The sequence below is a fragment of the Eubalaena glacialis genome, chromosome 9 (genome assembly GCF_028564815.1).
Source record: "Eubalaena glacialis isolate mEubGla1 chromosome 9, mEubGla1.1.hap2.+ XY, whole genome shotgun sequence".
Lineage (NCBI taxonomy): Eukaryota > Metazoa > Chordata > Mammalia > Artiodactyla > Balaenidae > Eubalaena > Eubalaena glacialis.
Window position 1 is genome coordinate 22,526,657 of NC_083724.1, and position 24,251 is coordinate 22,550,907.

General features: G+C 40.7%; 1 protein-coding gene across 2 annotated transcripts in view; it reads left to right on the plus strand.

Moving 5' to 3' along the window:
* SUSD1 (sushi domain containing 1) overlaps positions 1-24,251 on the plus strand; it is a 124,065-nt gene that overhangs the window by 34,596 nt on the left and 65,218 nt on the right. For both annotated transcript variants that reach the window (XM_061201030.1, XM_061201031.1), the window contains 3 exons: positions 6,328-6,507; positions 16,553-16,650; positions 17,272-17,458. In XM_061201030.1, the coding sequence (XP_061057013.1) occupies positions 6,328-6,507; positions 16,553-16,650; positions 17,272-17,458 (465 nt within the window). The remainder of the gene's footprint in view (positions 1-6,327; positions 6,508-16,552; positions 16,651-17,271; positions 17,459-24,251) is intronic.

Consider the following 24,251-nt stretch of genomic DNA (forward strand, 5'->3'; position numbering starts at 1 on the left):
ATTTTCTTCCATTTTCGTACTTGTATCTGCCCTTTTACTGGAGTTTTTCATCTAGTAGTTTATTTTTCTGGGAAGATCTTTTTTTTTCCCTTTGGTCAATATCAATAGGTGGAATAGGTCATTTATTCCCCCAGCATTTGGCAAAATGTCTGCCTCAATTTGTAGACATTATTGGTCATTATTTTTTCTTTCTCAGCTTGGTATTTTTTGGTCTCTAAAACAGTCTTAGATTAAGCCTTATTTTACTCTGTTATTTCTGTCATCAATCACATTATTGTGCTGATATGTGTAATAAATAGCAGTCATTGGTGATACAGTCAGTTGTTGATTAGACACCATAAATTGCCTATACCTTTCATCAAACAGATTTCCTTCTGGAATATTTTCTTGGGTAGAATTTTAAAGCTAGCAGTGAGGATAAACATTTTTACCTTCAAGATGTGAAACAGAGTTACAGTATCAATGTGGTCCTTGAAACTGGCACAACACATTTCCCCCCAGGGAGACAGACCTATTTTGAAGTTGATTATTTGAATAAAATCACAGATAATAGGATACTAAGGAAAAATTCCCAGCCATGTTCATAATTAGTTGACTGTATTCCTGATGCAGATCCAAACGTTGTTAATAATGTAGTTAGCCAGAGAAACGTGTGCTTTAATGAACACCCCTATGCATATGCAATACAAAATTTGTGCTGCTTATTATTTTTTTTTCTTTCCTTTGGATGTTAACTGTTTTTAAATGGCTTCTTTCCTTATGATAGTGATATTTTTATTACCTATTGCAGTCTCTGTTGGATTGATTTTTGAATATGTCTTAATAGGGATCACCTGCTTTCTTGGGTACCATTTGGTTTGAGTAGAAGTGGCAGTGGCTGCCATCTCTCTTAAGCATGGTGGGAATATCTGTGATGGGCTTATGTTCCAGGCAAGACCTGGGCCAGACCCCCATATCTTAGGGTTAAACATCAGTACCAAGAAGGCTTCAGGGCAAATACAGTGGCAGGGGAAGTCCATTTCCAGCAGCTCTCTTCTCTGGGAAAGTTCTTGGAGACAAGATTGGGGCAGAGGGAGTTGTCATAGGACCCTTCCAGACTGATTTAAATGCTTTTTCATGCAACCTTTTCTTCTGAGGTTTTAGCTAAACTATAAGGTCAGTCCCAGTCAGAGCCTAGAGTGGACCCCTTCAGCGTGAAGCTGCCCAGATATAATGGACCTGGACTTTGGGGTCACAAAAACCATGGTTTGAATACTGGCTCTGCCTTTTTTTTTTTTTTTTTTTTTTGGCTGCATTGGGTCTTCGTTGCTGCGCACAGGCTTTCTCTAGTTGTGGCGAGCGGGGGCTACTCTTCGTTGCGGTGCGCGGGCTTCTCACTGCGGTGGCTTGTCTGTTGCGGAGCATGGGCTCTAGGCGCGCGCGCTTCAGTAGTTGTGGCACGTGGGCTCAGTAGTTGTGGCTTGCAGGCTCTAGACCGCAGGCTCAGTAGTTGTGGCAGATGAGCTTATTTGCTCTGCGGCATGTGAGATCTTCCTGGACCAGGGCTCGAACCTGTGTCGCCTGCATTGCCAGGTGGATTCCTAACCACTGCGCCACCAGGGAAATCCCGTGGCTCTGTCTTTTAGTAGTGGTGTAATTTTTGAATGTGACAGACTCTTAGGACCTCCATTTTTGTATCTATAAACTACATGAGAAAAACGCATCTACCTTGCAGTAGGGTTTTCTGTGAGAAATAAATAAGATAGTGTATATCTAATAGACTACCTTGTGTTTAGTAGGATTTTGATGCATGCTATTATGATTAAAATTATTGCAGTTTAAACAGCTTTCCCAGAATTCACTGGTACAAGACTGATACGTATTAGTTTTTGTGGATCTTTTTCTCAGCTTTCATCTACTTGGTGTCTGGTAGCTATGAGTTACCTCTTTTGGATAAAAAATATAGAGGTAATGTGTTCCTGTCTTGTTATTTATACTTACAATTTACTGATGTGTGTTTCCTTCCTCAGGGGTTGTGATCATATCGAAGTAACATATAATGCATCTTGAACGATGATAAAGTAGTAGCAAGCTACCAGTGAACAACTATTTATTATTTACTATGTAAAAACTACTATTGTAAGTAGGCATTGTGGGGAAGCAAGAGATTATAAGATAAAGATTCTTCCCTTTAGGAACTGTCCGTATATTTGGGAAGACATAGTCATTAAAACAAACCCACAAAATCCTCAAGGAGGAAATAAAGGTCAAATGAATAGGATAGATAAGTATTCTTGATTCTACTTCTTCTCTCACTCTCACATCCAGTCTATCACCAAGAACCTTGTTCTGCTTCCAGGATGCATCTCTAATCTATCCTCTTCTTTCCATCTCTGCCATCACCTCTCAAGTGCATCCAAGACCTCATCTCTCTTTCTGTTGGGCTACTGCTCTAGACACTAACCAACCTCTCCTTTTACTCCTGTTCTCCCATCCCTTATCCACCCAACAGTCAAAATGGTCTTCTAAAAATCTAAGTCAGATTATTTCATTCCCTCACTTAAAATCCTCCAATGGCATTCCACTGCTTTTAAATAAAACCCAGGCTCTTTCCTAAGGCTTACAAGGCCCTCTGTGACCTGGCTCTGCTCTTCTCTGCACCTTCATCTCATGCCACTCTCCCTCTTGCTAACTGTGCTCCAGCCAACAGGTTGCATTTCCCTTTCTGGAGCATATCAAGAGCTTTCTCGCCTCAGGGTCTTTGCATTGGCTATTTCATTTGATTGAAATGTTCTTCCTCTGGTCCTGGACATGACTGGTTCATTCTTATCCTTCAGGTCCCAACACTGATGTTACCTCCTCAGAGAGCTCAAACCATTCCTGACCACTGTATTTAAAAAATCTTTCCTATCCTATCATGTTATCTTGCCTCCTACATAACATTTACTACAATCTGCAATTACCTTGTTGATTTATTTTTTTGTCTAATTATTCTCCCCCTAAGTTCTGCAAGGGCAGTGATCTTTTCCATTTTGTTCTCTGCTATAGTGACTAGCATAGTGTCTGGCATGTACTAGGTGCTCAGTAAATATATGAATAAATGAACAAATGAACATAGGCCACGAAAGTTCAGAGGAGGAAGGGATCCCTCTATTAGTCATGGAGCAGATTCATCACTGGGAAGGATTTTGCTAGGTCTGAGGGAGATAGAGTGTACCTCGAGGAGAGAGAGGATGAGCAAGGTGGAAGGGGGTAGAAAGGGGGCATATACTGTAGGTTTTCAGAGATGGAGCTGCTCTTGAGAGGCAGTGGGTGTAGGAGAAGGAATCTGAAGGATGTGGATTCTGCTCCTAGCCATCACATGACTACCTATGTGACTTTGGATGTTTTATTTAACCATGTTGAGCCATTTTACCTGTAAAATGGGGGAAATAATCTCTACCATGGAGGGTTACTGTAAGAAGTAATGATATATACTTGGGGCCCTATCGGGATGCATATGATGCTAAATGGTAGCTATTCATACCAATATTTAATTTAGATTCTCAGCTGCGGGTGTGCATACAAATCAAATTTGCAGCTTTGTAGAAATGTGGATGCCAAGAACCCAACTCAGTACTACTCATTCAGAAGAATTATCTCCGGGTGAGGGTGGGGATGTGTGTGTGAGACTCCAGCATGGGTGATTTTTCAGAAGCTCCCCAGGTGATTCAGATTGTATAGCTATTGTTTAGAACCATGTGTTTAATCCAAGCCACGCCGGAATCCTCTCTAAATATCTCCTGCCAAGGGACTGTCCAACTCGAATAGCTCTGTGATGGGAACTCACAGAGTTGGGTCCAGATTGCCTACCACTGGGCATCTACCTGAGTCCCTAGAGAACAGGCTATTGATTTCTTATCTACCCCCAAGTTAATATTAATTTTAAAAAATCTTGGGACTTCCCCGGTGGTGCAGTGGTTAAGAATCCACCTGCCAATGCAGGGGACACGGGTTCGATCCCTGGTCCCTGAAGATCCCACATGCCGGGGAGCAACTAAGCCCGTGCGCCACAACTACTGAGCCTATACTCTAGAGCCTGCTCACCGCAACTAGAGAAAGACTGCGTGCAGCAACGAAGACCCAACACAGCCAAAAAAAAATCTTGTTGTCCCAGCTAAAGCCACCATGCCTTCCATTATTCTTGGTGATGTCCAATATAGAAGCCAATTTAGTTATCTTCTGTACTCTTATTCCTTTAGTATCTATGCTTCTCCCCTAATCCGACTATCTGTCACCAGGTTCCCTCCCATATCTCTCCAATATGCTGTTTAGAATTCCAGCTTCAAGGTCCATAGACCTACATAAACCTATACCCTCAATCTATTCACTGATGATCCCTCTAATTTCCTGCTCTAACTGAACCCTGACTTAAACTAGATGTTTTTGATGTCAACAATCACTGGGCAGTCTTAGGAAACACTAACCACCTGTTTGGTTGGTTGCTCATGTACACACAAATATACTCATGTCTTGGAATGTTTTGGGCCAGTAAACATGTCTAAAGGTTTGATGTTGGGAAAACATTCTGAGGGCCAAGGGGTCTTGTCTTGTGTCTGGTCAACATGTATGAGAAGGGAACAAATTGCTATGAGCAAACGTGGGACTTGAGAGATAGATAGGGTTGGAGGATTTATTTAATGACCACCTCGTTCTGGTCCCATAACTGCTCAGGATTTGCATCTGCACTGACCAGAGCCTAACTCCTTTTTGAAAAATCTCAGAGCCAAATGACTGGTCAGGTGGGTTGAGCTGTTATATTGAGAGTCATGATAACTCCAATGACAACAGATGAAACCCTGCTCCGAGAGGCCTCCCTCAGGGAAGTAACTCTGGGGTTCTAGAACAGACCAAACATCCATAAGGGGTTGGAGAAGAGTACAATTACAGTAAATCCACCAATTCTGTATCAGAAGCTCATTTAAGAGAAGCCACATATTTCTAAAGCCATGAATGGTTAATGGGGAGTTGGGAACAGATCATAACATTTTCTCTGTTTTTGTATGCTTTATCTCCATAAATGGACTCATGTTTTAAAAGTCTAGATATCAAGAGTGCTTAATTTTCTTGGCTTTCTGCAGATGGGGGAGAAAACTAAAAATCAGAATGAAGGCCAAAAGTTATGTATTTTTCTTTCTGGACTTAGGTATAACTGGATTACATTTGCAATTATTATGACTACTTTACTTTATATTTTATATTTATTACATTTTCTTGAATAAAATTGTGTCTATGAGCTCCCCAGTGCTGTATGGGAAATTTAGCATGTTTTATTTCTTCTCTTCACCTCGCTGCTCAGATTTTATTGAAATAGTTTGGAATTTAATTTTCAAATTAGTAATTTTTTCACATTGTTCAGCTTTTAGTTCTAGAATCCTTTACTGCTAGTTCTGTCCAGCTCTACAGTCACACTTAAATGATTATGGAGACTTACCTGTACATCCTGCTTGTTTCATTGCTCACTAGTGTTTCTTCATAAGCCCTGTCCTTCTCCTTTCTTAGGGCATTTATTCTGATTCATTTCTTTTTGTTGGTCTGAGGTTATTTTTAATTTTTTTTCCAGAAAAGATACACGTATAGATTTTTTAAAAATTGTAAATATCTGAAAATGACTCTTTTATTCTTATATGAAGTAGAGTTTGGCTGGGTCTAAAATGGTAATGTCATAATCTTTGTCGTTCAGATTGTTTTCTGTAAATATTCCAGTGTCTTCTGGTAGTCAGAGTTGCAGAGAAGAAATTTCATGTCAATTTTATAATTCCAGGTTTGTCCCCTCTATGCAACTGATTTTTTTTTCTTTGAAAGGTGCATATATATTGAATGTTTAGACTATAAATACTTTCCCCATTAATTTGCTTTAAAAAGTTCAGAGATTTTGTATATATTTCATTTACTCTTCAGTTAGCAAAAAAAAAAAACAACAAAACTACATTTGCATTATTATCTACTCAGGACTTAATGATCTGAAGATACATACTAAAAGGTACCAGAAAATCTTAATATGTAAAATAACCCTGAGATGGATTATTTCATTGACCAAGGAATTCTCTATAGTATAAATAATCTCATAATTGGAATATTTTCTATACATGCATGTTTATAAATTTTATTAAACTCAGAGATCTCTATTTTCCTTACTTCTGAACAATCTTATTTTAAATACCTGCAACTGGATTATTTGATGGGGTTAGTGTTTTCTCTTCTCCCATATGACTGGACTCTATCATTACTAAATATTTATTTCTAAAAGGTGAATTATGGGGTAGAAGTCATGGGTCATAACAAGTGCTGTGCTACTTCCCATTGCAGAGATCGACTGTGGCCGCCCTCCGGAAGTGCAGCACGCGGTCCTGGTGGGGAATCACAGCTCCAGCCTGGGCGGTGTGGCTCACTATGTCTGTCAAGAGGGCTTTGAGAGCCCTGGAGGAAAGATCACTTCTGTTTGCACAGAGAAAGGGATCTGGAGAACAAGTACTTCGTCATGCACAGGTATAGACTCCATTCTGTGGGGCTCCTGTCTCGTGGAAGCAAACAGCAGAACCTAAAGCCTTCGATTGCTTACCCTGTGTACTGCCCTGGCTGTGCCATTTACCTGGGCAGGCACCTGGCTTTAGGTTTGTCAGCTAAACCCTGAAGATTTAGAGGGTGGATTGGGAAAATAAGTTGGATAGGAAATTTTATGCATCTAATCTTTTGAAACCCACCTTAAATCACAGTGATTCCTGTCTCTTCTGCTTGGTTGCCTGAGATATTTTTCTCCATGAACCATTTTCTCAGGGGGGAATACTTAAAAGTCCTAATTAAGCACATGTTGACAACTTTTCAGAGAGAAGGTGGTGTAATGTATATCGAGGTTTTTAATGTTTATTTTTAATCGTGGTAAAATATGAACAACATAAAATCTACCATCTTAACGATTTTTTCAGTGTTAAGTGTGTTCACGTTGCACAACCTATCTCCAGAACTTTTTCATGTTGAAAAACTGAAAGTCTACACGAGTTAAACAGTAACTCCCTACTTCCCCCTTCCCACAGCTTCTGGTACCACCATTCTGCTTTCTGTTTCTATGAGTTTGACTAATTGACCTCATGTAAGCAGAATCAGGTAGTATTTATCCTTCTGTGACTGGTTTATTTCACTTAACATAATGTACTACAGGTTCATTCATGTTGCTGCCAATGGTGGGATTTCCTTCTTTTTTCTGGCTGAATAATATTTTGTAGTATATGTATAAACATTATGCTTATCAATTCGTCCACTGATAGACAGTTGTGTTGCTGCCACCTTTTGGTTTTGTGCATAATGCTGCTGTGAGCACGGGTATACAAATATCTCTTTGAGACCTTGCTTTCAATTCTTTTGGATATATACCCCCAAATGAAATTACCGGTGAAAAGGAGTTTTGAGACTTCAGTTCACATTCTAGCAGTGCCATGTGTTAGCTGTGTGTCATTAGGTAAGGCATTATTCTCTCAGAGCCTCAGTTTCCTCATCTATAAAAGGGAGAAAATAAAACCTGCTTTGAGAGGTTGTTGTTGTTTAGTTGTTGAGAGGGAATCAAATGAGATAATCTATGGGGAGCATTTTGAAGTTTAAACCACTGTGCACATGTTAGGTCTTTTACTGAAATGATTAACCTTGCTTGAAGAGGATCTTCTCATGAGTCAGAAGTGTAGACTTCCACATGCTTTATTTCACACCTCGGCCTCCAAGAAATAAGATGGGAAAAGGCAATGATTCTTAGGTTTGTGGTGGTTGGCCATGGGTGTGACAAATGGTTGTCACCTGGTCTTGAATGGCTCTGGGAATTTATTTCAAGCTGTTAACTTGCTTGGCTCTGAAGACAAATCTCTGAAGAGTGAAATCTCAAGGTAGCTTTGGTCTAGGTCTGTGGCTTGATTTTATAGCAGAATTATGGAAGAATGTCTTGGGTGTTGCCAATCAAAGTTTTCCATAGGAAAGTCTAACCAGAGCAAATACAATATGCGGACTGCTGGTGATTATTTGTCCATAGAGGAATGGTTCATGACCATTTTGGGGTTAGGAATTTGATGAAATCTATCAATTTGTTCAGTAGATGTTTATTTAGCATACACTATGTGTGAGGTACTTTGCTGGACACTACTTTCTTGGAATTTACAGGGCAATAGGGTAAATAGACTTTTCTCCAAAGAAATGCACATACAGATATACATATAATATTTTACAAAATCATGGACCTCTGAAGGCCTTGGGTAAAGCATCCCTGGAGTAGATGAAGAACTCAGCTCTGCTGCTGAGGCCCTGCCTGTGCCATGCGTTTCCCACATTCGGTTATCTCCACCACAACTGCAGCAGGCTGTAGGCTAGAGATTGCAATCATAGTAACAAGGAAGGGCAGACACGGATGAGAACCCAGAGATCGAGTTCGGCCTTCTCTTAGGTCCCATTGACTTGCCCAACTTGCACAGAGAAGCAAGGGCAAACCTGTAACTAACGCCAAGGACTCCAGAGTCCCAGTCTTCATACTTGGGGACATTGAGAAGAGCTAATGCCATTTTGAACCAGACTGATAGTCATTCCAAACTATTATTGCACCTCCAGCGGCACCTCTAAGAGTTATTTGGAGGAAATGAGGCAGCTGCCTCGTGGGTTGCTGAATTCAACATCTGGGGAGGTGGTCTTGGCCCAGAGCTACCTATGGAGTCACTTGGTCAGAGAGCTGGGCGTAGCTTCTGGACCCTCAGCCATTTGCTTCATTGTTCAAGCTGCTGTGCCTCCACCATTCAGAATTCAGTGGCGGTACCAGGATTAGTCACTCCATGAAAAACCAGTGGATCTGCATGGGGCATAGAAAGCTATTAATTAGCTGATGCTTATAGAGCACTTTGAAGAACAAACATGTTATGTAACTGCTAATTATAATTACCAACCTCAGCCTGCCACCGTTCACAAAGTCTGTGGCTCCAGCTGCAGCTGTTTCCATGGGTTTATGCAAGCTTTGATTTAAGGAGAGAAAAGGCTTTCTCCCTGAGGGCTGTGATCTTTCTGTGAGGAGGCCTCTATGCCCTCAATCAAGATTGGCAGCTAAATTCAATTTCCTCAGATAAAGGGGGCGATTTACATGCTGATTAATTCATGGCACAGTGCACGTGATCGCTGGGTGGGTAGGTACGAGAGGCTTCTGGAACTGTAGTGAGAGATGCTGATTACCATGGCTCTTGCTCAGCTGCCCTCCCTTCCTTCTTTTTCCTGTTTTTCACCTATTTCTTCACACCTCCCCTTCTGTCCCAAATCTCTCTGTGTATTTTGTATTTACCTCCTTCAATGTTCACTTTTGGGTTTTTTCCCCATCTTCTTTTACGTTTCTGCCTAACCTGTGAATGCCTTCTACCCTTGTCCTTTGTTTTCATTCTGTTTACCCATCTTTTTATACATGAGTGTTTCGTTCTAAATTGGGTAGAATAACTTATCTTCACTTTACGTGAGTTGTTGTTAGTTAAAAATATATATATATTTTAAATTAATTTATTTATTTATGGCTGTGTTGGGTCTTCGTTTCTGTGCGAGGGCTTTCTCTAGTTGCGGCAAGCGGGGGCCACTCTTCATCGCGGTGCGCGGGCCTCTCACTGTCGCGGCCTCTCTTGTTGCGGAGCACAGGCTCCAGACGCGCAGGCTCCAGACGCGCAGGCTCAGTAGGTGTGGCTCACGGGCCCAGTTGCTCCGCGGCATGTGGGATCTTCCCAGACCAGGGCTCGAACCCGTGTCCCCTGCATTGGCAGGCAGATTCTCAACCACTGCGCCACCAGGGAAGCCCTAAAAATATTTTTGGAGTCCCTATTTCTTTGGATTAATAGGATGGATCTGTGTGTGTGTCTATATATATATATATATATATATATATAGACACACACACGCACACATATATATATTTAATTTTATTGAAGTATAGTTGATTTACAATGTTGTGTTAATTTCTGCTGTACAGCAAAATGATTCAGTTAGATCTGTATATGTTTTTAACGGAGTGTGAACTCCGGCAAGGTGGTGGGACTTTTTTATTTTTTTTAAAGGCCAGTTTAGACTGGAAACTCCAGACAGCTGAGAATTAGGCAATTACTTTAGTGTCTGGAAAAACCCCAGGTGGAAGCTTGATGTTCAGTGAGTCGGTTTACCTCAAGATCAAAGGGACTGATTCATTCTTGATAAGACTGTCCCTGGCTTTCATTCTGCACAGGTCGTTTGGCTTTTTACGTTTAGAATCTGAGTTAATAATTATGAAGTTGACGCTCACTCACTCCAGGCTCTCTAAAGAGCAACATCTCTATGGAAACACAGACTGACTGCTGGGATCCTTTCTGGGCCCCCTCACCCGACTCAGGGACTGAGTCCAAATGCCTCCAGGCCTCCTGTTAGCTCCTGCCCCTTCTGTTTTGTTGTTGATCCTCCTCTTCAGCCCAGTGAGTGCTCACTTGCAGCTAGACATATTTCAGATAGAAGAGAAAGGTCAGCTGGAATAAATGGGCACATTTATGCAAATAGCCACATGGCTGGGATTTGTTTGAATATGTGCATAATGTTTAGACTGTCAAGCATTATAGCTACCATTGATTGTGCACCAACTTAAACACCCACAGCTCTGCTAGGAGCCTTGATGCTTGATTTCATTTTGTCCTCAGAAAAACCCTGTGAAGTGTTGATATTTTCATTTCATAGATGAGTAGTAACCTGAGACTCATAAAAGTTATGCAACTTTCACAGGGTCTTTCAAGGACTAGTAAATGGCAGAGACAGGATTTGAACTCAGGCCTTTAAACCTGGAAAGCCCACGATCTGTCTCCTGCCACTTTCCTAAGCTTGAATTATTTGTAGACCACCCTGACAATGTTTGCCAGAACAAAAGTATTTTTTAATTTAATAAGTTTCTTAAAACAACTTATGTTTAAAACTTAAATTTTTAATTTAAATTTATTGATCAAGGATACAGTAATATATGTGATATCATGAGTTTGATGAACACCTGGGTTTTTTCAAATATACACAAAAATTAATACAAAGCAAACATAAAAATGTATTCATGTGCCACCAAAAAATCATCCTAAAGTATATAATGCATTTTAGAAAAGCACTACTTTAAGCCATGCTGCTTCTACCTATTTTATGTGACCCTAATTACTTAAAAAGAAGAAAGGAAGCATAGCAAAACTCTTATAGCCAAACATGCATTTATTCAAAGTTGTCACCTTGGGAAGCCATACCCTCATTTCAGTGATGCTGCTATTATCAAAATGTGTTGGTTTTGTAATCTATTTGGGAATTGCCTTTGGAGGTAGTTTATGAGTCATATTAGAAGACTGGTCATATCACTTTTGAAATCAGATACGAGAAATGACATTGAGCTTGACATTCTGTTAAGGTCTCTTGAATTTATTCTGTAGGACCTTTTACTGTTTTCAAAAGTAGAGAAAATGGATATAAAATTGGAAACCAAGAGAGTGCACTAGACTAGGCCCTGCCCACAATGGGACTTCTGAGAGAGTAGTCTGTGCTCACTGTATCTGTCCCCTCCCACCCTCTTCTCTTCTGAGCTTCCTGAGGGAGAATCAGGCATCCAACACCCCACTTCACTGTAGCTCTCTCTCAAGGTCACTAATGACCACCTGTCAAATTCATGTTCTAGTGTCAATCCTCCTTCCTCTTAACCTTTCCACAACATTTAGCATTGTTGATAAGCTATCCATACATTTATCCATCTATTCAACCAGTCAACAAAATGATAAATATTTTAAAAATATCTATGTCCAACCAACTGTATTAGTTTCTGGGGATGGAGAGATAGATAGATCTTGTCTTTGCTGTCATAGAGCTTACATCCAAGAGAGATAGACATTAAATAACTAATTACAAAATTATTTAGTTACAAACATGATGAGTACCACAGAGAAATACTGGATGCTAATAGAATACTAAAATACATAACTTTATATATGTACATTTATACACACACACACACACGCACGCACCCATGCGCCACATGCAGAATCTAAAGCAAAGCAAAGGTACTTTATAACCCACGGAGGCTTTGGTCCCCAGAGTCCAATGCAGAGTTCAGCTGGATGCTGTGGGGGCCTACTTTGTTTAGGCCAGAGAAGCCTAAACGTCCTACAACTGGACAAGGCAGAGACCTGCTCTGCCTGCCTCTGTCCAAAGTCAGACCTCAGATCTGATCATGGCACCACATGCCCTCCACTGGGGAAGAAAGAGCCATATGAGAGAAGAGCAAGTGGTCGAGCCCCCAGTGCTTATGTTCTGCTCCAGACCCTTCTTGGGTGGGAGCGAGGAGGTTGGAGGGATTGGTGGGAAGGAAGGGAGATAACGTTCGAGGAAGCAGACACTCCTTCAGATCTTCTCTTTCCTTGACTCTCGAGGCATCACACTCTCCCAGCCAACCTCCGACCTCCTTCTGCATTCCTCTTTCTCCTCTAGTTTCCCCTTTGGTTTCCATGTGTCCCAGTGCCCTGCCATCACGCCACCTGCTCTCCATGTCCTACCTGGGCGTGTCACCTGCACCCAGGGCTTCAACTACCATCTACCCATTGATGACCTTCAACACTGTTTTTTTCACCCAGGTAGATTAACTCAGACTTAGCATGTTCTAAACACAATTCGTTCGTCTCTTTCTCACAAACCCAGTCTGCTTCCTCCTATATTTCTTATGAGTACAGTAGAAGGCAATCCATTCAGACTCTCAGGCTCAGAGACTGGCAGTCAGCCTAGACTCCTTATCTCTTGCCTCCTATTGCTTCTCCTTCAGAATTGCTCACAGTTTTAAATACAGTGCCCTGATTTCATCTTTTCACCTTTTTGCTGAATAACTACTTCAGTGCAAAGGCTCTGGGCTTTGGAGTCTGGCAGGTCTAGTTTTGAATCCTGACTTCATTGCTTACTAGCTGTGTGACCTTTGGCAGGTTACTTAACTTCTCTAAGCCTTAGGTCTGTAAAATGGACACGATAATGTCAAATTCATGGTGTTATTTTGAAGATTAGATGAATGATACATTTAAAGTACTGTGCATGCTATCTGGTCCATAGTACAACTCAATTAATGTTCACTCATTATTGATTTTATGATTGCCTCCTATGACTGCTGGGAAAGTGTGATCAAATCTATAAAGACCTATGTATCAGTGTTTGATGTATTGTAATCACTGAGTAAAGGGTATCACATTCTTCCTTGTGACCTCCACTGTCTCCTTCAAAACACACCAGAGTTATCTTTCTAAGAAAAGAGGTCCCCATCATCTTCCTGCTTTTAGCTCTCCAAGTCTCGTCGGAGTAAGTCTGTGCTTAGTCTAGCGAGCAGGTCTTCCCAAGTCTGATCCCTTCCTCTCTCTGCAACCTCGCTTCCCCTCTTTCCTCCTCCCCAGCACGTTACACGTCTCTGTCACCACTCTGAATCTGCCACACCCTTTACACTTGCAGGCATTGGACCTGCTGTTCTGTCTTCTGTCTTCCTCACTCTTCAGCCTTTCAGCCCTGAAGGTCATGCCCTCCACGAAGCCAGCTTCCCTAGGTCTTCCAGTGAGAGTTGGTGGCTTCTTTCTCTATACCCTGTGCTACTTGTGTGCAACTTTGTTCTGATATTTATCAAGTTGTAATTTTTCTGCTTATATGTTTGCTCCCTCCGTTAGAAGCCATGTTCCTGAGGGAAGGACTTCTGTTCTGATCATCGTCACAGCCCAGTGCCTGGCATGGGAGGATGCTTGGCATTCGATAATCGTTCAGTTAAGGGTCAGTGGTGAATAAAGTGCCCTGGAGTCAGTTCCAAAGAGAACTTCCGGAAATGTTTTCAGTTTTCGGTACTATTAGAATTAGGGTGTAGCCTCCCAAGTCATCTCTTTTAAAGGGGCAGCATGGATATGGATGTTTAATAGCTGATACATTTATAAAGAAGTCTTTCCAGCTGATTCGTAGACACCTGGAGGGAAAAACAACCGGATTTTGTTATACTACTCCTTGGGATGAAATATCTGACATCCCTATAATCAGATCTGGGTCCCTCTGTGCAGAAAGCATGGCACAGCCTGGAGGCAGATAGCATTTTTGAGATGTTATTTGCAGTTGTCATAGTGAATGAGCAAAAAGGAAGAACAAGAAAGGAAACTCTCATGTTTCCTTTCTAATCTCTGCTTGGGTGGCAAAGAGGTCCCGAGTGGGAAGGAAATGTGCTTTACTGGCAACTCAGAGAGAAGGTGAGGGGTGGGATGTTTCCTTTTCCTTCTGGACCAGGGGGTGAGTATCAGAGGGATGTGGGAATGAGCAGAGGAGTCTAGAACTCTAGGGCTTTGAAGGTCAGTGGAGAGGGAAAGGGCCAGGAATATTTGGGGCTTGTTCATGCTGATAACAGACTGGTGCCAACATCATCATTATGCTACCCAAGGGGGTGAATGGATAGGTCTTTGCATCTATCAGGATACCCATGTCCACACCTGGAGTATTTCTTTGATTTCAAATTATCTGTGCTCCAGGGAGAAACATTGATGTAGAGACCCAGGAGTGCTTTAGACAGCCATAAGTGATCCTCTGGTGTCTCTCCAGAAGTTTGCCTGTTTTCCTCTCTCTGCCTCCATTTATTCCCACTTATAGTCAGCTGACCTGGGCTTACCCAAGACCAGGTAATGTGTGACATAGAATCTCGGCAATGCTGCTGAAGGGATGATTTAATAAAGGTATAAAATCTTCCATAGGCAAAGAGAGCAGTAGATTAGGGTCTGTCTAAAGATAGTATTGGTTCTGAGTAGAGGAGAAATTAGTCAACCCTACAGGTGCCTGAGGTGCAGGCTCCCTTTCCCACTAGGAGGCTGAGAAGAGATTTACTAGAAGGGAAGGATGGGAGCTGAGATGAAGAGAGGCATCTTCTGGGGCGGAGACTTATCTTTCTCACCCTTCTTGATGGGAGTCTTACCTTGGGTTTCCCAGAAAGCAGGGCCTGAGGCAGAGGGCTTATATTTTTTTCACAATAGGGAATGCTATCCCAGGAAGCAGGAGTGAGGGCTAAGGTGAGTAGAGCAGGGAAGGAAGCAGCGCCAGTGTAAGGACGCCTTGCTGCAGTGGTCTTCAATGAGTGCAAATATTGCTCCATCAGTGCGACAGCGCCCTGAGAGGTCTTTGTAGGTCTGCCCTTCAAGGGGAAGAAAGATAAGGGGCAGACTTATCTAGTATCTCCTGTCCCCCAGGAGGTGTTAATTCCCCCCACCACTTCCAGGTTGCATGTGCTAGGGTGTGCAGCAGGGAAGCCCCAGCATGGGAGACAGGACCCGGTCATGGTATCAAAGCCCATGCAGGGCTGGAACAAGGAACAGGAGAAGCTGAGAGGTTCTAGAACATCCACAAGGGATGTCTGATTCAATGGGGAAGCTTGAATTTTGGCTGAGGAACATTCCTGTGGGGTGAGATGATGATTCCCTTCTCCAGAGGTGATGGTTTGGTAACTTCTACCCGCAGGGAATTTTATTCCTTTTGATGTTGGTGTAAGTGAAATTTTTTTTTTTTAATTTCCCTTTTGGATTGTTCCTTGCTAGTGGACAGAAATGCAATTGATTGTTGTACATTGACCTTGTATCCTGCAACCTGGCTGAACTCCTTTCTTAGCTTTGTGTGTGTGTGTGTGTGTGTGTGTGTGTGTGTGTGTGAATTCCTTAGGATTCTTTATAGACAAGAGTATGTCAACTGCAAGTAAAAATAGTTTTACTTATTTGCAGGGAATTTATTAAATGGATAAAAAGCTAGATCCTTGCTCCCTTCCCATCTGGACAACTTCCTAGGTGGTTCACTAGGTTCATTGGAAACTATGTTGCCTCAGGAACCCAGGCCCTAATACTGTTTCCCACATTGCCAAATATATTACATGAAATACACACAGAATATATAAAAAAAGCAGAACAACTTGAAGAAATTAGTGGCTTCCTAATAAGTCAGGATTAAATAGCTTCAGTTAAAGGAGCCCTGGAAGTATCCAGGGACCTTGTGGAGAATTTATTTAGTTTACCCCAATGGGTTGCTCCTGAGGAATGGTCCCATGTGGTGATGCGTGTCATTTCCCTCTTGGGAACAGCAGTGACCTGGAAATAACGCTCCATCAGCTGGGTGGGATGAGGAAGCCGGAAGCTGATCTTACCTGTGCAGCTGCAGGGAAGATTCAGGGCTCAGCTCTGGGCCGCTTTCTATCCCACAGGAGTGGAACACCAGTGGCATCCAGTGGCCTGTCAGACCAATCACAGGTTGGAATTCTCACCCATACTTAAGCAGGAATCTTTCCTTTTCCTCCAAATCAGGTAATGGGCCAAGCTCACTCATGGTGAAGTTAAATTGGGTGATTGGCCTGGGGTAGCTTGAATTGCTGATTCGGTTTCTGAATCAGAGCATGAATGGTGATCATCAGAGAGACCAGCTGGGCAGATAAACTAAGTCATGCCCTCTAATGTGGTGGCCATTAGGGTTTTTCCAAAGCCCATCGATGCATTTTGTGAGTGGATTCTCTCTTTTTCTATTTTAGAAATAATTATAGAAATTAATGACGTGTCAGTGTTTAATAACACTTGTGTGAGGTGGCAAATAAACCCAGGAAGAATAAACTCCAAGATCGTATATGTGGTAAGTAAAGTGAGCTCCTTTTTCCTGCTAGGGTAGAAATGGTTACCATGGGAATAAGAGTAGGAGGGACTTGCTTCCCGAAGTGCTTCTCAATCTAATAGCTTTCCAATCCCATAGTCCTTTAAAAAAGTGAACAGAATTTTTAAGATATCTGGATTATTTTATTTTACATTTTGTGTTTAGTATATTTGTCATCCTCCAGTGTGTATGTGTGTGGGATGTATTTATATTTGGCATCATCATTATCGCTTGTTTGCAAGCTCTTGTATTTCACTCCCCCAGAACAAGCCTAGAAGCATCTGCTGCCTCGGTGACAGTTTGCAGCGAGCGGGTCTCAGGTTGTGTTGCCTCCATTGATCGCTGGTTATTTGAGTGCAGGATAGCACTCCCTGGAGATACTCCTCATTTTATGTCGCTTCTCAGCATTTATGGATTACTGGGCTGATCAGATTTCATCATCAGATACCTGATAGCAGAGGTTTGCCCTATTTATTTCCCCTGGGGTGAGCAGTGCAGTATTAAAGGGAGTAGTAAGAGAGTAGGTTCCAGCACCACAAAAATCTCTCTTGTTTGTTTTAACTGGAGTCATGGTGGGTTCTCTTGTCTTTTCCCCTCACAAAGATATACATAAAAGGACAACGGTTGGACCCCGTGGAAACAGTTCATGAGGAGACAGTTAATTTGACCACAGACAACAGGACCCCGGAAGTGTGCCTAGATCTGTACCAGGGCACCAACTACACCATGCACATTTCTACTGCCTCTCCCAGACGCTCTGTGCCAGCCATCATTGGGTTCCAGACAGCTGGTAGGTGGAGGTGAAGTCTCATTTCCTCCTAGAAAATGCTAAGCACAGGATATGGGGAAATGTGCTTCCCCATATTTGTAGCCGGAGGATTAATTGCTCTAAGGCTCAGAACCAGAGCGGGTCTGGTAGGAGAGATTCCTATCCTATTGATGCCAGGCTGAATGGTCACTGATGTATTGATTCTCAGCTGCGTCCTCTGGTTGACGTGGAAGGTAATAAGTCATTTAAAAGAGGAGAACAGTAGGTGATGATGCAGTCCATTTCAGTTATCCAAGACAATAGAGGGTAGCCACATGGCTTATCTTTGGTAGGAAACTCAAAAGTCATTCACTCTTGCCTATGGGAAAGGTGGAGCCAGGGAGGCTGACCCAGGAGCTGTGCTCCAGGATGGGAACTGACCCTAGGACTGATTGGGGGTGGGGAACCGAGTTGAGAGTGGGCAGATGGAGAGGGGGAGGCAGCCCTAGTATGCAGGAGGGTAGATGTGGGGTGAAAAGAGGAGCGGACAAGGAGCTTCAAGAAGTCATAATAAACCCCAAGGCACATAGTTATCACATGGATTTTTATATCATCATGACAATTACAGTAAGTTTTTTTTTTTTTCATAATTCTGGTTGTGGGGTGTCAGGACTAATTAAACTCCTAATAAGCAAACCTTGAAAAGCCATTGGTGACATTTATTATTTCGGATGAGTTGAGGTAGTTCTCGACTAGCTATTTGATGTCCTAATTAAGAAAACTCAACCTTTAGGTGTTGCTGCCACGAGGAACTGGGAAGTAACATGGATGTTGCAGAAATAATTGAAGTCTGCCAGTCTTAACAATATCAAGCCAACTATGAAAGTATACAAAATAGGTCTCAGGGTACTTGTATATAAATAAAAGAAAATGATTTATTTCTAAGTAAATACTAGGTAGGGAAAGATATTGTCAAATTAATATAGTAACTAGAGAAAGTTGTTCAAAGTTAAAAATAAACTACTGTGGATTTATTAGGAATATGTCTTCTTTAAAAGAGCATCCCAGGACTCCAAACTCATGTATCTCTGTTCAGTCAGAATGACAGCTTGCTGTTCAGTGTCAGCTGTTTTTACTAATATCCTCTTCAACCTCTTCAAGTTAATTTCCACTGAGAAAAGCATGGCCTTTTGGGTCAGACATACCTGGATTTGCATCTTAACTCTGCCGCTTAAGAGTTGGGTGACCATGGCTGAGTTTTTTAATGTCTCCAGACCTCCTTCCTCTGTCTGAAATGTTAAGTGGAACTGGATTAAATTTGCAAATTAATCTAGTGAGAATTGGGATTTATATTGAATTATGCCAACTGGGAACAAGGTACGTTCCTACATTTACTCCATATCTACTCAAATTTTGTCTTTGCTGTTTCCTTATGCACTCTTGTGAAGATCTGTCATTCCCTCCTCTATATCCTGCACATTTAGCCATCTGATTTCATTATTAGCGTTATGCTAGTTCTCTTTAAATGAATTGAGAAGTTTTCCATATTTTTTATACCTTGGAAAAGTTTATATCACTTTAGAATTATCCCCTTGCCTTAAAGTTGGACACATTGCTCATAATATTATTTAAGTTTCACCCCTTTGGGAGATGATTCTTTGATAACTTTGTCAGTTTCTTCTATGCTTTTGGGGGTCTGTTTATGTTTCTTACATTTTCTTGAGTCAATTTTTATAATTTGTACTTTCCTAAGAAACATCTGTTTAGCTGTGATTTTAAATATATTGGCAGATATATTGGCAGAATGTCACATGGAATATTTGTTTACAACTCCTCTGGGGTTACAGATTATATAACCCCAGGTTATTTCGATTTGTAGTTTTGTGTTTCTCTCTTTTTAATACTTGATCTGCTTCACTTGGGTTGTCTGTTTTATTACTGTTGTTTTCCCCAAAGAGTAATCTCTTGGGTTTTTTAATTGTTTTTCTTTCTCTGTCTTATTAATTTCTCCCCTTATTTTTTTTTTTTTATTATTTCCTTCTCCCTGATTCTCTTAACTTCGTTATATTGTTCTATTACTAAATTCTTGAGTTGAATGCATAGTTCAACTTATTTCCATTATTTTCTGTTTGATAATAAAAGCCTTCAGTGCTTCTTTCTCCCTTCTGGATTTGAGCTTTGGCAGAATTCCTTAGGCATTTATACATGTTCTCTTTATCTTTACTTTCAAGACATGGTATAATTGCCATTCTGATTTTCCCTTGATCGAAGAATTATTTATGAGGGTGTTAATATATGTTCTCTTTATTTTTACTCTCAAAGCATTATATACTTGCTATTTTTTATTTATATATTTATTTATTTTTTTGGCTGCATTGGGTCTTTGTTGCTGCGTGTGGACTTTCTCTAGTTGTGGCGAGCAGGGGCTACTCTTCATTGCAGTGCGCAGGCTTCTCATTGTGGTGGCTCCTCTTGTTGTGGAGCATGGGCTCTAGGCGCGTGGGCTTCAGTAGTTGTGGCACACGGGCTCAGTAGTTGTGGCACACAGGGGCTTAGTTGCTCTGCAGCATGTGGGATCTTCCTGGACCAGGGCTTGAACCTGTGTCCCCTGCATTGGCAGGCAGATTCTTAACCACTGCGCCACCAGGGAAGTCCCTACTTGCTATTTTGATTTCCCCATTGATTGAAGGATTAATTATGTGTGTTATCAAGTGGTAGGTTTAAAATATTTTTAACATTTACACTTTGTTGTTGATTTCTAGTTTTTTTTTTTTTACATTTTAGTATTCTTTGTGGGGAATTTATCAACATTTTCTTGGGGCTTACTATTTGGCAAAGTTTTGTGATAATAGGTAGTGTTTGCTTGTAAGGTAAGATCTAGTCTTAAATCAGCTCTAGTAGTAAGGTTTTTCAGGACTTCTGTTTTTGTTGTTACTGTTTTTTGCTTACTTGGATTGCCATTCTTCTCAGTTTCTCTTAGAAATTCTAATTGTTTTGTTTCACACATTTTGATGTTATGATATTTATGTTCGTGCTTGATATCTTAACTGTAGATTCTAACTTCCACTATTAAGAAGTGGCTCACTTTAGCCTATTTAATTTTTTTTTTCCCTGATTTTCTTGAGTTCTTTGTGCTCTATTTGCATGATATGCCTTTGCCCCCCTTTTGTTCTTCTTAAAAGCTATCTGGATAACATTGCTACAGATGTACTCTAGGAGACAGCATATGTTGCAAACCTTTTTGAGAAAAGTAGTAGTTAAGCAATTTACTTTAGTGTTGTTTGTGATATGGTTTTCCTTACTTCTGTCATCTTAATTTTTTCTCTTTTTTATGCTATGTTGCTATGTCCATTGTTTTCTCTTTTTGCTGCACGGATTTTCTTTTTTCAGTGATTCAAACAGTATAGATTTTGCTTTTATTCTGCATTACACATTAAAAAACAAAAATAAAAAAATCCTATTTGAATGTGTATTTCTCTTATTGCCTGTGTTGACTGAAATAATGTTAACTTCTCCCCCAGTAAGATAAGGAAGTTAGCATTCTTTACTTCCTTTTATTCCTTCCCCTTTTGCTTCCCTTATGTTATTGGTTTAATACAGCATTTTATTGCCAGCTTCTTATTTTTAATTATTTTTAACATGTACTACATCTTTAAAGGATTCATTTTTATATTAATTTATAGCAATATTCGTAACAATTATTTAAATAGGTATATGTTTTAATAGTTTCAGTGTTTACTGCCAGTTCTTTCATACCAAAACATCTCTATCTTTCTCTGTATTTTTATTTCTCTCTCTGCACAGTGATTTCTATCTTCTTACTGAGGAATGGGATACTTTCTGAGCCCAGGATTATCTGAGAACATCCTTTTGTTGTCTTCACAAGTCAATAGGAACTTGATTGAAGATAAAATTCTTGGGCCAAAACCTTTGTTGTCAGAATTCTGGTGGCATTTCACATTGGCTTTAGGAATTTAAAGTTTTGAAAGAGGAATTTGAAGGTGTGATTAAAAAAAGAAAATCCTATGTAGACAATCTGATTTTTCAGCCTGGATATCATAGAAGCTTTCTTTATGTGTGAAGTTCAAGACTTTAATCATTTACTCATGCACATGGTAAATGTTTTGACCACTTACTATGTGTTTGACATTGTTTTAGGCATCAGGAATTCAATAGTGAATGAGACATGAGTCCTTTCTTTCATGAAATTTCAGTCATGGGTTATATACATGTTAATGTTTTTCACAAAGTTTTCCTAGTACCCTGTGAGTTTTTGGATCTTCAAATTTCAATCTATCTACACATTAGGAATATTTTCTTTCATTACATCTCTGATTATTGTTTTTGTTTGTTTGTTTTTGCTCTTCAAATACTCCTATGTGGAATTCCTTGTCTGTCTGCATTGGTCTTCTATTTTCTCTTTTTTTATATCCGTGCCTTTTTCCTTTGCCTTCTGTGAGTATGTAGCAAGTTTGTTCTCTATATGCATTTATGCATATATGCACTACTTCTTTTTTTTAAAGATTAATTAATTAATTAGTTAATTAATTTTTTGGCTGTGTTGGGTCTTCGTTGCTTCACACAGGCTTTCTCTAGTTGCGGCAAGTGGGGGCTACTCTTTGTTGCGGTGCGTGGGCTTCTCATTGCGGTGGCTTCTCTTGTTGCGGAGCATGGGCTCTAGGTGCGTGGACTTCAGTAGTTGTGGCATGCGGGCTCAGTAGTTGTGGCTCACGGCTCAGGCTCAGTAGTTGTGGTACACAGGGGCTTAGTTGCTCCATGGCATGTGGGATCTTCCCGGACCAGGGCTCGAACCTGTGTCCCCTGCATTGGCAGGCGGATTCTTAACCACTGCACCACCAGGGAAGTCCCTGCATTGACATTTCTGATGCACTTTAAATTCTGTTGTTGCACTTTCATTTCTTTTTGTTTTTTGTCTCTTCTAGTTCCCTTTTTATTTCTGCCTCTCTCAACCAGCTTCCTCTCTGCTATCACATTCTCTTACCATCTCATCCTTAATCTGTTTGAATCATCTTTAAAATTTTTTTACTGAAAGTACAGAACAGATGTTGCTGAATTTTACCATTATTTTGCTCACTATTTTTTTTCAACAGTGTTCATTCTTTGCCTTCTAGGCGCGATCTCCCTCTTCTTCTTTGTAAAATCATTTCATAGGCTTTCCCCCCCCTTTCTATATTATTTATCCTTGGAAGATAAAAGTTTTATTTAGGTTTGATATTTCCCTCATAATAAAATGGATAGCATTCCCTTTGATCTTACTTTTTATTGGATAATATTGGTATGCTTATCTCAGATCTCATCTTGAAGGATTTACTGCTGGTTGGATGATCCAGTATCCTTTGGAGAGCAGCTGTGAGAAAACCTACTGCCCTGAGTTTTATTTCTGAGCACTTTGCTATCTTGAGTGGTGAAGCTGTAGCTCTTGGGCCAGCTCAGCATTGCCTGGCTTCATTATGGTGCTATAGCCTACAGAGGCAGGAAGGAACCAAGTCTCTCCTGTTGCCGACCCAGGCTGTCTGTCAGGTGGAACCTCCAGGTCCCTAGGCCTCCCCTTAGAAGTCCTTCCCTGTTACTGATCTCCATTGTGCTAAGGAAAGGCTATTATTATTATTATTATTAGAAGTAGAAATAGTGATAGCAGAGTATATAACCCTGGGTGCCTATCAGAATTGCCTGGTGAAGTAAAAAAAAAAAAAAAAAAACCCCACAGATGTCCAAGCTTTACTTTAGATCTGCCATGTCTGGGTGAGGCTGATGTGCATTTAGGATTGGGAACCCCCAGGCTAAATGGCTCCAGCTGGAGCAGTCCTGTGGCCTATCCTTTCTTCCAGCCCCTACCTCTATGGGCACCAGTCCTCCCCTATTCCTTCCTTTGAGATTTTGGAACCCTGCTCCTTTGCTTGGAAGGCATGTTGCATAGAGCTCTCAGCATCTTTCCTTACCTAGTCTCTTCCACATTGTGCTAAGCAGAAATATCTTCATGTTTCTGCCTTATGGATGGCAGTCAATCCTTCTTTCCAACCCAGATGCAAATTTTGACCCATTTCCACTATTCTCAGTCACTTCTGTCAGGGTTGGAGGTGGGAAGTGGGAGCCAGATGCCTTTGTTTTCAGACTATAATGGCTATAAGTGGGAAAATCATATTGAGATGGGAACTCTGCAGACAATACTTCTGCTTTATGCTCTGTTTGTGTACAGACATATACTATATGTGGTATTTCTCACGTACATATATTTGGTATACCTCAAAATCATGTGCGTACATGGGGAAATTTTTGTTTCTGGTGTCCTTATGAAATCTTGAAAATGAAAGCTATGAAGATAACGGAGAGCACATTGTGATAGGTCTTCAAATTCTCTCTCATAACCATATTTTACATTTTCCAGTTAGAGCTAGCCAAGAATATTTTCTCCCACAGCTAATTGCCTGGTGCTGCCTATGTCAGTGATATTTAAAATGCTGTGGACAATTCCAATTTTGAGTAGAATAATTTATTGTTATCATTATTACTTCTTAGGTAGCAAAGACTCCCGTGGGAGAAATATAACTATCTTATAGTAATAAAAAGCTTCTCTCTGTAGACATTTAACTTTTTCTCATTTGTAGAAAATGTACAGACCTGTTTGTTACGAAATTTGCTTTTCCTTGAAAATTAGCCATGGTACTACTAGACTCTCTGTGGGTTCTTTAATTCATTAGTAACAAATTTCTTCTTCTTCTTCTTTTTTTCGTTTCCTGCATTAAGGAAATAGAACATCGAAGGAATGAATTAGGCTGCAGGAGGCATGAAATGACTTTTTTTCTATATAGCGATG